This window comes from Mytilus edulis, chromosome 7, assembly GCF_963676685.1.
Source record: "Mytilus edulis chromosome 7, xbMytEdul2.2, whole genome shotgun sequence".
Classification (NCBI taxonomy): domain Eukaryota; kingdom Metazoa; phylum Mollusca; class Bivalvia; order Mytilida; family Mytilidae; genus Mytilus; species Mytilus edulis.
In genome coordinates, this window is record NC_092350.1 from 78,821,260 (window position 1) to 78,836,148 (window position 14,889).

Consider the following 14,889-nt stretch of genomic DNA (forward strand, 5'->3'; position numbering starts at 1 on the left):
TCTGATACATTTGACATGTTCCATCATTGGCAGTCATACCACATCTTATTCTGATACCTATCACACGTTCCATCATTGGCAGTCATACCACATCTTATTCTGATACATTTGACATGTTCCATCATTGACAGTCATACCACATCTTATTCTGATACATTTGACATGTTCCATCATTTGCAGTCATACCACATCTTATTCTGATACCTATCACACGTTCCATCATTGGCAGTCATACCACATCGTATTCTGATACCTTTGACATGTTCCATCGGTGTTATTGGCAGTCATGTAACATCTTATTCTGATACCTTTGACATGTTCCATCATTGGCAGTCATACCACATCTGTTCTGATACCTATCACACGTTCCATCATTTGCAGTCATACCACATCTTATTCTGATACCATTGATATGTTCCATCATTGGCAGTCATACCACATCTTATTCTGATACCTATCACACGTTCCATCATTGGCAGTCATACCACATCTTATTCTGATACATTTGACATGTTCCATCATTGACAGTCATACCACATCTTATTCTGATACATTTGACATGTTCCATCATTGGCAGTCATACCACATCTTATTCTGATACCTATCACACGTTCCATCATTGGCAGTCATACCACATCGTATTCTGATACCTTTGACATGTTCCATCATTGGCAGTCATACCACATCTTATTCTGATACATTTGACATGTTCCATCATTGACAGTCATACCACATCTTATTCTGATAGCTTTGACATGTTCCATCATTGGCAGTCATACCACATCTTATTCTGATACATTTGACATGTTCCATCATTGAGTCATACCACATCTTATTCTGATACCTTTGACATGTTCCATCATTGACAGTCATACCACATCTTAATCTGATACCTTTGACATGTTCCATCATTGGCAGTCATACCACATCTTATTCTGATACCCTTGACATGTTCCATCGGTGTTATTGGCAGTCATACCACATCTTATTCTGATACCTTTGACATGTTCCATCATTGGCAGTCATGTCACATCTTATTCTGATATCCTTGACATGTTCCATCATTGGCAGTCATACCACATCTTATTCTGATAGCTTTGACATGTTCCATCATTGGCAGTCATACCACATCTTATTCTGATACCTTTGATATGTTCCATCATTGGCAGTGAGTCATACCACATCTTATTCTGATACCTTTGACATGTTCCATGATTGGCAGTCATACCACATCTTATTCTGATACATTTGACATGTTCCATCATTGACAGTCATACCACATCTTATTCTGATACCTTTGATATGTTCCATCATTGGCAGTCACAGTTTTTACCCCATTTTCATGGTCCACTAAACATAGAAAATGAAAGTGTGGATGAGGCATCTGTGTACTATGAATACATTCTTGTTTTGTATAGTTAAGATGATTCTGGTTGAAAAAGGGGATTTTTCAAGGATGAAATTAAAATAAATTGACAAAGTATAAACTAAACACCCTTATTATCACTCATGTGAAGTAATAGGTTAGGATTACAGGTTACATATACCTTATATTTTTTATCACTTTTGAGGTAGCAATAGAAAAGTATAAATCTTATTTGTCATTAAAACAGTTATTTGTCGCATGTATTGTCCCATTTAGCAAATAATTATACCAGCCCATATTGTCATCAAATCGGGAGAAAAATATATATGGTAAGTGAAATAGTTTATGATGACAAAAGCTTGTTGTGACTTTTAGTGAAGAAGATTTACAAAACAGAATTTTCCAAATATGAAAATTGAAAAATTGAATCATCCCTTCTAAACCTACCTTAACTTTTTGATTTCTATGTGTGAAACTGTGTTGTAAAAGAATCTATAAAATATTTTGGGATGCTATGAATAACAAAGAAGCTAAATTCATTCAAGTGTGTACATCCAAATATGGCAACTAATTACATAACAATTAATTATGTAATAATTATGTCATAATGAAATTATCACAATTTTAACGAGTATTCCTTCTTCTTTCTTTTGGTACCTCACTTATTAAATTTAAAGAAAGATGAGTGGAATTACATCAGTTTAAAGATGTCTGATTGGGGATGAAAAATCTTTGTATTGTGCTACCCTAAGACTAATCCATGTCAATTTTACTTTTTTCTGCTATGTTCTGACATTTTTATTTGTCAACCATAATTGAGTATACAGCCTGACAAATGCTCTCTCAAAAGCAACTAAAACTGTTGACAATATAAAACTTTACTTCGTAAAAAATTACAATGAGAACACTAACAATATACAGATCTAACATTAAGACATAACAAACTTTACGAAATTCTTAATCAACAAGAAAATGTATAAAATCTGTTGTTTACCACACTATGAATATATAACTTCAATCTATCAGGCTTAAATGAGCAATAATTATAATGTTAAACACAATGTAGCAATGATTTATAAATATAGCTGCCCCTATGAATATGGCTTAGTGCAAATACAGATTCAGTATAGAACAGCTTCATTGGATGTGACAACTAGAACATATCAAAAGCTGTGTTCCCTTGAAGAAGACATTATTAAATGACAGGAAACATATAAAATTTAGTTGCAATTTTATCATGTATAAAATTCCCTTTTATACCATTCATTCGTAAATTAAAAATAATTTAAACTTTTCAATTTAAAAAAAAACATGAATAAAAAAAAGTTAAAAAAATTTTCTGAAACATAATACCAGAAATATCCTGATAAAATACAGTTGTTGCATTAAAACAATCTGATAAAAAAAAACCTAGGTACAAGTATCTATTGAAAATTTACTCAATGAGAACTAGAATTTATGGTATTACTTAAAATTCTATTATGTTCCTCAAGTTTGAGCAACTATCCCTTTTTTAGCTTAAAAAATATTAGGACAGTGATCTTTATTATGTAAAGTACTTCTATCAACTTTAAAAGATTATTTAAACCTCACCAAAGAAAAAACATTGTTGATATATGTATAAAATAAAATACTTTAAAAATAACTAATATAAACCTGCAACAAAATAGTCTTAACAATACGTATACTGCGGAAGGCTTCCATAGGCCTTTGGCCAAATACAATTTTTTTATTTTGAATAAAAAATGACCAAAATATTGGCAACAAGAATATTGTGAATACATAATGGCAAATGAGACTTAAGTATGGAGTAAATCATGAACACGTGATCATCAATAGTTGTCTGCCACATTCAGCTGCGTTTCCACGGTAACTTCATTAATAATAGTCTGACACATATGGTTTCATGTCAAAGGTGCCTTCCCATGATGGCCGACAGTAACACTTCACACGATCTATAGTAGGTGTGGAATCTCCTACCCTGTAAAAATACAAAAAGAATAAACCACAAAATCCAAACCCTACTGCATTATTTCATTGTATCAACACTATTGCATTATTTTATTTTATCAATACTATTGGAATAGTTACAATGTATTTTGATATTTAACCATTTTATACTGTATGTAATTTCTCAAATTGTAGATTGTAGATAAGACCAACTGCAACATTTTTTTTCTGAATTCATTGAAAACATGGAATTACCAAAAAACATGCTATGTTCAGCTAGATTTTGTCTGTACTAGTCAGGTATATGACAGTTGTTATCCATTTATTTGATGTGTATGAGCTTTTGATATTGCCATTTGCTTATGAAGGACTTTTCATAAAAGGTAGGTAGTTTTGTTATTTTACTTTTTGTTTCAGGTGTGTATTTGCTTCATGAAACATGAAATTCTAATGATATAAGATTTTATGCTCTATGTTGAAGTCCTTGGTATGACTTTCAGATGAAGAAAACAGCAATAAAAGTAAACATTCTTCACCTTATGGTTTTTCATATGCAAACTTATGTCAAGAACTCTCTTTTCCACTAAATTAAATACTTCAAATTCTTTTATCTTTAATATATTAACTTCTCTTTATTATCAAATATTTAACTTCCAAATACTAAAGGTCAAATTAAGGTTTTTCAAGTATCAAATGCCTGAATGGATTGAAAAAAATCCAGAAGTTTTCCTATAACGTGTATAAAAATGTAATTGACCATATAAACTGAAACATGAATAAAATGGAAATATGTTTGCTTTTGCTGAATAATACTTGACTATAATTTTAAGTTGACACAAGTGCCACTGATGTGTCTAATGAAGACAAAACACATGTCTGGCCTAATCCTCCATTATAACATATAATACTCATATAAGATTGGTTTTATTAGTTTTTGCTAGTGCTTCAATTTAATAACATGACTAGTTGTAGTCAATATTTATCAAAACAGGTGCTGGATAATCAGATAAACTGGAATAGGCTGCATGCTACAGGCAAAGGGTGGCAAAATAATACAAACTATATATAATTTAATCTTACAATGGGTGATAGTATGACAAATTTAACCAGATGCTCCGCAGGGCATAGCTTTATACGACCGCAGAGGTTGAACCCTGAACGGTTGGGGCAAGTATGGACACAACATTCAAGCTGGATTCAGCTCTAAATTTGGATTGTGATTAAATAGTTGACACAGCATAGGTTTCTGACACAGAATGAATGTGTTCTAATGAACTTAAAATTTTTGTTTTCTCTTAGAGCAATTCACTATGCTGTTGAATATTAATCCTCTCAAAAAAATGTTTGAAGAAATTTTCTTTTTTATTTATGAAATTTCAAATGAGAAAAATTGAACCCAATTTTTTTAATCACATCCCCCTTTCCCTTATTCCAAAACTAATCTCAATTAAAATTTCTAATGGAGTTTGCAACAATAACTACTCATTTAAATACATCATAAAATATTAAGATGTAAAAAAACTGCTTGTTATCACTGAATGGTAAAGATTATTTTAATTTATCAGTTGGTAGTAAAAAGTGAATATACATTGTATATTGTATATAACAAAGATTTAAGTTGATCCTGGACAAAGAAAGATAACTCCAATTAAAAAAAAATCTTGCTATTGCACAATATTTTGCAATTAGATATTTCTTGCTTACTATTCTGGACAAAGAAAGATAACTCTAATTAAAAAAAAAATTGCTATTTCACAATATTGTGCAATTAGATATTTCTTGCCATTGCGCAATACTGTGCAATTGAAAAGACTTGCTATTGCACAATACTTAATATAATAATTTTAGATCCTGATTTGGACCAACTTGAAAACTGGGCCCATAATAAAAAATCTAAGTACATTTTTGGATTCAGCATATCAAAGAACCCCAAGATTTCAATTTTTGTTAAAATCAGACTAAGTTTAATTTTGGACCCTTTGGACTTAAGTGTAGACCAATTTGAAAACAGGACCAAAAATGAAGAATCTACATACACAGTTAGATTTGGTATATCAAAGAACCCCATTTATTCAATTTTTGATGAAATCAAACAAAGTTTAATTTTGGACCCCGATTTGGACCAACTTGAAAACTGGGCCAATAATCAAGAATCTAAGTACATTTTTAGATTCAGCATATCAAAGAACCTAACTGATTCATTTTTTGTCAAAATCAAACTAAGTTTAATTTTGGACCCTTTGGACCTTAATGTAGACCAATTTGAAAACGGGACCAAAAGTTAAGAATCTACATACACAGTCATGACAGTTAGATTCGGCATATCAAAGAACCCCAATTATTCAATTTTGATGAAATCAAACAAAGTTTAATTTTGGACCCTTTGGGCCCCTTATTCTGTTGGGACCAAAACTCCCAAAATCAATACCAACCTTCCTTTTATGGTCATAAACCTTGTGTTTAAATTTCATAGATTTCTATTTACTTATACTAACGTTATGGTGCGAAAACCAAGAAAAATGCTTATTTGGGTCCCTTTTTGGCCCCTAATTCCTAAACTGTTGGGACCTAAACTCCCAAAATCAATACCAACCTTCCTTTTGTAGTCATTAACATTGTGTTTAAATTTCATTGATTTCTATTTACTTAAACTAAAGTTATTGTGCGAAAACCAAGAATAATGCTTATTTGGGCCCTTTTTTGGCCCCTAATTCCTAAATTGTTGAAACCAAAACTCCCAAAATCAATCCCAACCGTTCTTTTGTGGTCATAAACCTTGTGTCAAAATTTCATAGATTTCTATTAACTTAAACTAAAGTTATAGTGCGAAAACCAAGAAAATGCTTATTTGGGCCCTTTTTGGCCCCTAATTCCTAAAATGTTGGGACCAAAACTCCCAAAATCAATACCAACCTTCCTTTTGTGGTCATAATCCTGTGTTAAAATTTCATAGATTTCCATTCACTTTTACTAAAGTTAGAGTGCGAAAACTAAAAGTATTCGGACGACGACGACGACGACGCCAACGTGATAGCAATATACGACGAAAATTTTTTCAAATTTTGCGGTCGTATAAAAAGTATTGACTAAGATTGCTAAGTTTTCCATGGTTTTTTAGTTAATATTGACAGTGGATTTGAAAAATTATTAACTTTAATCTATGTACGATCCAAGATGGGCAAAATATTTCTATATGTTTGCAATGGTAATGGTTGGAAGTTCACATAAAACTTCAGGTTCTCAATTTTTACTTGGGAAGTACAAAGATTAAAAGGCACACAATATCAGATTACTAATTATTGTTAAAGTCTTGATTTCAAAGTACCGGTAATTAAAGAAAAAGAAACATACGACATTTGGCAATGAAATAAACAAGAGAGAAACTGTTATTGACAATGAAATACATGTAGCTGTCTACCAATCAAAAGTTAAAAAGAAGAATAAATTAAATGCCACAACACAGCCTGTAATGTTCTTATAATACTGCTTAATAAACACCAATACATTTAACACAATAGCTCTAAAATCAAGCCAACCATGACTCAACTCAATAGAACAATAACAACCTTTTAATTTAGTATAATAAGCCTATCTAGAACATTAAGATTAGGAGGATTTCTTGTTGGTAAAACTTTTTAACTATAGAGATAGTATGCATATAGGTGTAGATATATATTATAAATCTGTATATATCCCTGTAAACAGAATCTATGGCTAGCATGGAGATGAATGAATTGATTACATATTAAAATCAAAACCACTCCAACTGATTTAGAAATAGCAGTGTCCTCCCCAGAAATGTAAGTCACCAAGCTACATGTGGTACTTATATTCTTGGGACTCTTTATTTGGTTTAAAACAATATTGAAGAGAGAATTCTTCTTATTAATATTTTTCTACAGGCAAATTTGGTGAGGATAAAACTTAGCTTCGTTTAATATGTCTCTTCTACACAAGTTCATAAAATTGCAAATCCTGGAAAAAAATGTGACAAATTGCTAGCTCATCTGTTAAGAGAAATGAATGCATATAAGTAATGCTAGCTGAAATTAAAAAACATAGTGCAAATTTTGAACATTTTATCTAAAAATAGATTTGTGCAATGCTTTCAGTCTGGAGAGAACACTGCTCTGGTTATAAGATATAAGACGACTTACAACAGGAAATGAGCCGTCACAAACCATGACTGAAATTAAACAACTTATTTGATAGAAAATCTACTTAATAATATGACCAAAAATATTGTTTTATTTGCTTTTTAATCAATGTGCATTAAATATAAAAATATTTTATACAAACACACTTACTTGTGTATTTAAGTGCTATTCCAAGAGAAAGATCAAGATTTTTTGACACAGCTTAAGCTTGTGTGTAATCTTTTATAGCAAGTTATTCAATAATCACAAAATTACTAAAAAGGAAAAATGTGGGTTGTTATGTGATTTTGTGAAGTCCCTTTTCATGCACATTCATATTAAAATAGCCCTTGTTATACTTTGGATTCAATCTGTTGGGTACTAATTTTGTGCTATTTGGGTATATATATATATGTTAACCATGAACTGTAATGTTTAATGAAACATTAATGTTCCATAGGTTTGTATGAATACTTTGGTAAAATCATAAAATCAATTATCAAGCAAATACAATTTTTCCTCAATCAAAGAAAATTGGTACCAACGAAAATAGTTGAATCCACAGTATTTAGTCCTAAAACACAGGCAATGATTTTCCCATTCTAATAATATTTTTGTCTTTTTCATAATTAATTTATTCTCAAAAATTAATCTCTATATTAGGACAATAACACCAAAGATAATACCACAAAACACTAAATAAAGGGCATCTGAAGATACAAAATTTACATAAGAGTAAGAAACAAATGGAAAAGGACCTCTTATTTCAAAGTGCAACCTGTTTATCCCTTTGAAGTTTCCCATAGAGAAATAAATTATGAACAGAAACTTTCATTTCACTCTTTCAAAACTATAATCATGATAACTTTTTGGGAGAACGAGATATGGAGACCACCCCAGACTTTTGTCGATATAGGTACATTGTAGATAATGATATGATGTTTACTTACACAGAACTGTCTCTAGCATTATATTGTTGTTGATCAGGTACAAAGTCTGATTCCATGGAGGTACATGCCATTTCTTCATCAGACAACAGACTTGTACAAGAATAAATCTCTTCGTTTATATTCATGATCATGTTGTTCTGTAATTAATAATAGTAAATCAAATGATCTTGCAAAGTTAATGTTAAGTTAGTGTTAAGTCTTAATGTAGACTGCCATATAGGTTAAGGATGTACTTTAATAGGTGAATTATATAAATCATGAATTTTAAATTGATACTATAAGCTGGGAGACCATTAGTTAGGAATTGAAATAAGCTAAAAATATTGATAGGTCATGCAACTCCTTTTTCTGATAAATGTATTTGATTTTTAAAACATAGTGGAAAAAGGCTTACTCTGACTTTTACCTTAATTTAATTTACATTGGTATTATTTGGGTCTCATATCAAAAGAAAAAATATCTAAGAATGGGCTTAAATTTTGTTAAATGAACTTTTATGAGCTTAATAGCTATTAAGTCATATATGAAAAGATCAATGAGTGTTATGGGGCAAAATATTTTACCTTGTATCGTATGGGAAAACACCAAAAATTTCAAAAAATTCTGACACAAATTTCAAAACCTCACCTAAGTCCATCCTTAACAACTTATTTTAATGATAACAACTTATTTTAATGTAGAGAGTCTTATAACAACAACACTTTAGGGACTGCTGCAGAAATTTATTTTATTCGACATGTTCAATAAATTTCTGTAGCAGTCCCCAAGTGTTGTTGTTATAAGACTCTCTGCATTTTATGTTTTTTATCATGACGACCCTGCATACCCGAGGTATCCACTTAACTCTACCGTACTACAGATTCACCAGGCGTTGGTTCACTTTTGTTTGCAATTGAACTTATTTTAATGATACATAAATAAAAGATAGAATTTATCAGTTTTTTTGGCAAAACCTTCAGAAATTGTGGGTCCTCTATTGATCATGTCTATGCTCTTCCAACTTTGTAAATGATTTGGTCTTTAACTATTGTGATTCAACGTCACTTGTTAGTAAAAAGAAACAGGTCGAGAGTACAAAATAATAAGTCTTGGATCTTTAAGATTTTTCAGCTGGACCCAAACAATACTGGATGCCACACTAATATTCGAAACATACAAATGATTAGCAATTCTCATGACTCGATATATTATAGATTTCATGATTTTGACCAATTTTCAAAACGTTTAAAAGTAAAATTTAAACTTTGTTGAATGCTGACCACAGGAGCAATAATATTTTAATGTTTAGCTATATTCAATTTTATGTTGTGTATAGACAATTTCATCTCCACTTTTACACAAAACATCTATGTATTGAGATTCTAAAATATAAATTCTAAAATATAAATTTCTAACCTGTTGGTCATGCAGTGATAGACATGGTCCAGTCTGACTTAAATAATCAGGATTTGATTGATATGGTAAAATGCTAGAACTAGACTGTTGTAATAAAAGTCCCTGGTGCAATGGTTGTTGAGTTAAAAACCCTTGATCAGAGGGTTGAGATAAAAATCCTTGACCACATGGTTGTTGAGATAAAAATCCTTGACCATCTGGTTGAGATGCTAGTAGACTAGGACATGTCAATTGCTGCTGTCCCTGAAGTCTAGGTACAGTTTGTGATTCTGACTCAGATCTGTCATTCTGAAAGGTAATAAAATGTTCATGTATGATTTGAGAATCAAGTTTTCCTAGAGTTCAGAGTTTGAAGCACTTAAATAAGACAATGTACAAAACTGTATGGTTAGTACGAAATCGAGAGGTCCTATTAAAGAGGTCAATCAAACTCCACAAGTGGAAGAAAATACTACACAGAGAAATTAAGATTGATCAATTCAATCAACATGAAATCATAAGAGGTTTTAAGTGCTCAAGTAGGGAAAGCAGTTCATGTATCACACTTAGTTCCCTCAAATGTAAGTTCATTTTGCACAATCGAGAAACAACTTTGATAAATGTCAAAATCAGTAATTTCCAAAATCAGGAATATGAGTACAGGTTGTGATTACAAGTGATCATATACCTGGTCATCTCCTTAGAGACATACATGTTTATATTAATAACTAGATCATTGTTCAGGCTTATCATTGCATTTATCCTTTTCAGACTTTTGAATTTTTGAATTTTTCTTTTCAAGTGAATATATAACCTGTCAAAAACTGTTGTGGTCTAAATATGTTAAGAGAAAAAAGATCCTGCACATTTAATTTTTTCTAGATATGAGCTTGACAAGAATTTCTAAAGTATCTATATCTTTGATGTTTACGTGTAGTTGGCTGTTGAAGTTCTGTGATGACATCTCGTTATGATTTTCATCATCCATTTCACATACGTTGAAATCACCAGCAGGGGAAATAACTCTGCTTTTTTTACTCTGTTGTTCCTGAAAGGAGATATAATGAGATTATTATTTGGATATTTTTTTTAGATACATGAAAAAGAACAAAATAATGAAGGTGAATATCACTAAAGGGAATATGTAGGATATTCATTTGCTTTTAAAATACAAAATCTGAGATTTGTAATTGTATGCATTCTATTTTAGAATACCACATCTTCTTATTTTCATATCATACATATTTAGTTGTTTTTAGATGGCAGAAGCAAGGTTCAAATGGTGATCTGACAATTTCATTGTCTACTAAGGGGGCTAAGACTAATTCCTGCTAAAAAGTTGAAATCAGAAATGTTCTGTCTATGTACATGATGTACAATAAACTTATATTAGATGTATTACCTTGAAGTACCTATCTACAAAGTGACCAACATTCAGTCCTTTTCAATGTGTTCAAAAAGAAACTTTGTTCTCTTAAGTTTTAGTAATAAAAGAAATGTTGCATTGACTTGGGACTCAAGGTATTAAGCTATTTCACTACAAACAATAGTTGTACATGAGCATGATTAACTTATGTATTTCTTTGTATTGTAATCTAAACTAATTTGGTTTTCCAACCTTTCTAACAGATCAAGGACCATAACTCCTGAACAGTAGATATCATTCTCTGTTTTCTTATTTTCTCATCAATAACAATATATAAAATATTTGAAAAGCATTTGGTGATTAAAAAGTGGTCAAAATCTTTCGTCAGATGAAACTGAAATTTGAGGCCAAAATCGGTCCTTACCGGACCTACTCCTTTGGAACTTTGAACATGAAATCTCCAATAGAAACTGGAAGATGGCAAAACATAGAAAGAGAAAACAGAAAATGTGTATTTTGTAATTCAGATGCCATTGGTGATGAATACCATTACATTTTTATTTGTTCAGCTTTCGATAATTGTAGAAAACAATGTATTGCATTTTACAATAGAAATAGAACAAACACATTCAATTTTTATGACTTAATGAATTTCCCAAAATGTACAGAATTCAAAAATTTAAAAATAAATCTGACTCCAATCTATTTATCATAATTTTTCTTTATCTTTAAGTACAAATTCAAAAGTTTCAAAATAAATCTAACTCCAATCTATTTATCATAATTTTCTCTATTTTTAAGTATTCATTTGATGAAAAATGAAACATATTACAAATAAACAAGGTATTATACCTAAACAGTGTACCAAATATGTTATGCTTTAAAAAAATACAGGTAAATCTTAGGTGAAATTCTAATTAACCCTGATTGTTCTAAAAACAAATTATTTATCAAAACATCTATTGTTATTTGCAAGTGGGAATAGAAGGAATAGTATTTTTAAAAAGTGGGAATAGGAGGAAGACACCAGTTATTGCACACAGAAACTGTTGGCAACCTCCCTCTAGCAGTATTTCACCATTTCATTAACCTGATTTGTCCTTTAGAAAATCTGATTAAAAATGTTCCCTTTAAAATGCAAGCTTCATGTACAAATGTATACAAGATAATATGACATATATACATGTGCATGCATATATGTTTTAAAGAATTTAAAACGTTTTTTCACCAAAGATTGTTGAGAACAGGCATCTCCCGAAATCTTTCTTTTAAGTCCATTGGTGTGTGTCTGCACTGACCATATAAAGTCTGATAAAGGCATCTGTAAGCAGATAAAATATATACATTGATTAATTCATATAGAATCTTTGTAGGGACTAAAATCTATGAAATAAGCATAAACATATTAAAATTGTTATGCCATTCACATATAATGAAATTCTGACCAACTTATGAACATAAATGAATTGTGTCAACTTTAATTTAATATTTTGCCATTTTCCTGCTTTGAATCCAGTTTAAACAAATATATTCCTCTACAGAGGGATAATTTTATTCAATCCGTGTTCATTCACCCCCTTTCACATTTGCACCCAAAGTCCATTCACATCCTACACATTCCCAACCTTTTTCATGTTTTTATTGGTTTTGTCTATAATAATTTTGTATTCAAGTTTTAAGTGTATTGTTATAAATATTTATTTTTCAATGTTTAAAAAAAAAGTGAGATTCTGACGTTTCTTTTTGTGTTGGATAACTCTTATCCATGTTTTGGTTAATTCATGTAATTAGTGTATTGTGGGATATATGAAAAAATCACTGTTTCTCAATAAAGTGAGATTCTGACAACATTTTTTTTTGTGCTGTATAAATCTCAAATTATGTTTGGTTGTGGTTAGTGTATTGCTAGAATTTTTTTTTCTTTCATTGTTTCAAAATAAAGCGAGATGAAAGGGGCCAAGCTGTTAAAAACAATTATCTTTTGTGTTTTTCATTTAAAATCATCAATTTTTTACTCAAACCAAGCTCATAGTTAATACATGCAGTATTTACATCAAAGCAAGTTGAAACAACAATCATGATTTTCAAACACAAACAATTATAATAATACCAATTAGCAGTAATCATACATTAATAACATTTAATTAATCATCAAAATTGAAAGAAAAAAAACATTAGACAATAGTTCCCAATTTTTAGTCCGGAAAATATCTAATAATAGACAATTTGCCAATTCCCGTAATTGATCCTGTAATGTGCCAGAGATCCCTTTTTAGTTGTCTTACTTATGAGGGACATAAATTTGTATTGACAATAGAGAGCTAGGGGAAAGAGCAAATTTACCTATATGTAATGTGAGTAACCTTTAAGTTTTTCAAATCTTTTAATTATATTAATTTTGTTGTTTAGCTATATACTTTTCAACTTTTGACACCATAAGTTATTTTTCATTAAAAATAAGATAAACTGCCAATACATGACTTTCAACTTATCATGCTTTGCATTGGCAAAAAACAATTTTGTCCGGTTTAGAACCAGTCTACGAATGACAAAGGGAAGTAATTTGTTTAAAAAGTGTGTAATAACAGAATCAAATCGGTAATTGGCAAATGGACTATTCATCATGTTCATGAACGAGTATTTGAATAGCAAATTGGGTGTGAATGGATTTAGAGAGCAAACATGTGAGGTACGAACATTTAGGGTGCGAAAGTGTATTGGATGCGATTGGACCCGATAGTGACACCATTTTATCCCTTTATAGAAGGATTATATAATTATCCCTTGGACTATACAGGTATGAAACACCATATGTACATTGTAGGCTTTAATTTCTTCCCAAACTGTTTTATGTGCATATGTTTATGACATTTAGAATATCATGATAACTTAGGGGGTCTCATTGGGGGGTTCTGATCCCGGATCCCGCTTACTGTTTTGATAGATTCCCGTATCCCGCTTTCACTATGTACTTAAGCAATTCTCTTTTTTTTTTGTAATTTCCTTGGTCCCGCTAGACTCCATTCCCGTTTTCACTGCAAAATAATTCGACTTTCACGTGTCCCGCCTACAAAAAAATCGTCAATCCCGCGTCACGCTTAGACCCCAATGAGACCCACAACTTAGTTATAGGTATGACTGAAAGTTGGTGAAGGTACATGATGACATGTATCTGCTATATATTATCTGGTGCTGTATGAATTAGACTAAAATTCGTTGTAATTAAGAGTTAAATCTTGCCATCAAATGTACATGTATATCGGGGTTCTTACCCGGCAAAATTATTTGTAGTGTCGTAGTAGTGACCTACCATGCAATTTTCTAAATCGAAAATAGCAATAGATATATGGTGACATCTAAAAGTAACTTGGCAGGTTCCAAATGTTTTATTTTTTAATTGACTTGATGTTTACATAAATGCAATGTCATTTAATACGCAATTATACCAATAAAATACCACCTTTGTTTACAGTTTGTGTAGTCTGTCGGCTTCTTTTGATTTCACGCGCCGATGATCGTCAGAGTTCGGTAATTTCCGTAAGAGTGGTTTAAAAGATGTACTACAGTACCAATCTCACATTTTATATTACATTTGAATGATTTTTGAGACTGTTAAAATCATTCAAATGATTAGAATGCATAGAAAATGTTATATTAATATTAATATTTGCCTTAAATTACTCACATTAGAAACATTTTCTAGAGTGGTTGTTCGGACTATTGTGTCGACTTTTAGTTACACCTCTT

General features: G+C 30.9%; 1 protein-coding gene across 2 annotated transcripts; it reads right to left on the reverse strand.

The window, feature by feature from the left end:
- Positions 1-2,228: 2,228 nt before the first annotated feature.
- On the reverse strand, positions 2,229-14,687 carry LOC139482339 (uncharacterized). Of its 2 annotated transcripts, XM_071266183.1 has the most exons (7): positions 14,603-14,687; positions 12,371-12,463; positions 10,708-10,824; positions 9,798-10,085; positions 8,403-8,539; positions 7,474-7,502; positions 2,229-3,347 (listed from the first exon to the last, which is right to left on the reverse strand). In XM_071266183.1, the coding sequence occupies exons 2-6, from the start codon at positions 12,461-12,463 to the stop codon at positions 7,490-7,492; spliced, it is 648 nt and encodes a 215-aa protein (XP_071122284.1). In that variant the 5' UTR covers positions 14,603-14,687; the 3' UTR covers positions 2,229-3,347; positions 7,474-7,489. The 2 variants fall into 2 exon arrangements, with proteins under 2 accessions (XP_071122284.1, XP_071122283.1); XM_071266182.1 differs by lacking the exon at positions 7,474-7,502 and having other exon boundaries at positions 14,603-14,679.
- Positions 14,688-14,889: the final 202 nt, after the last annotated feature.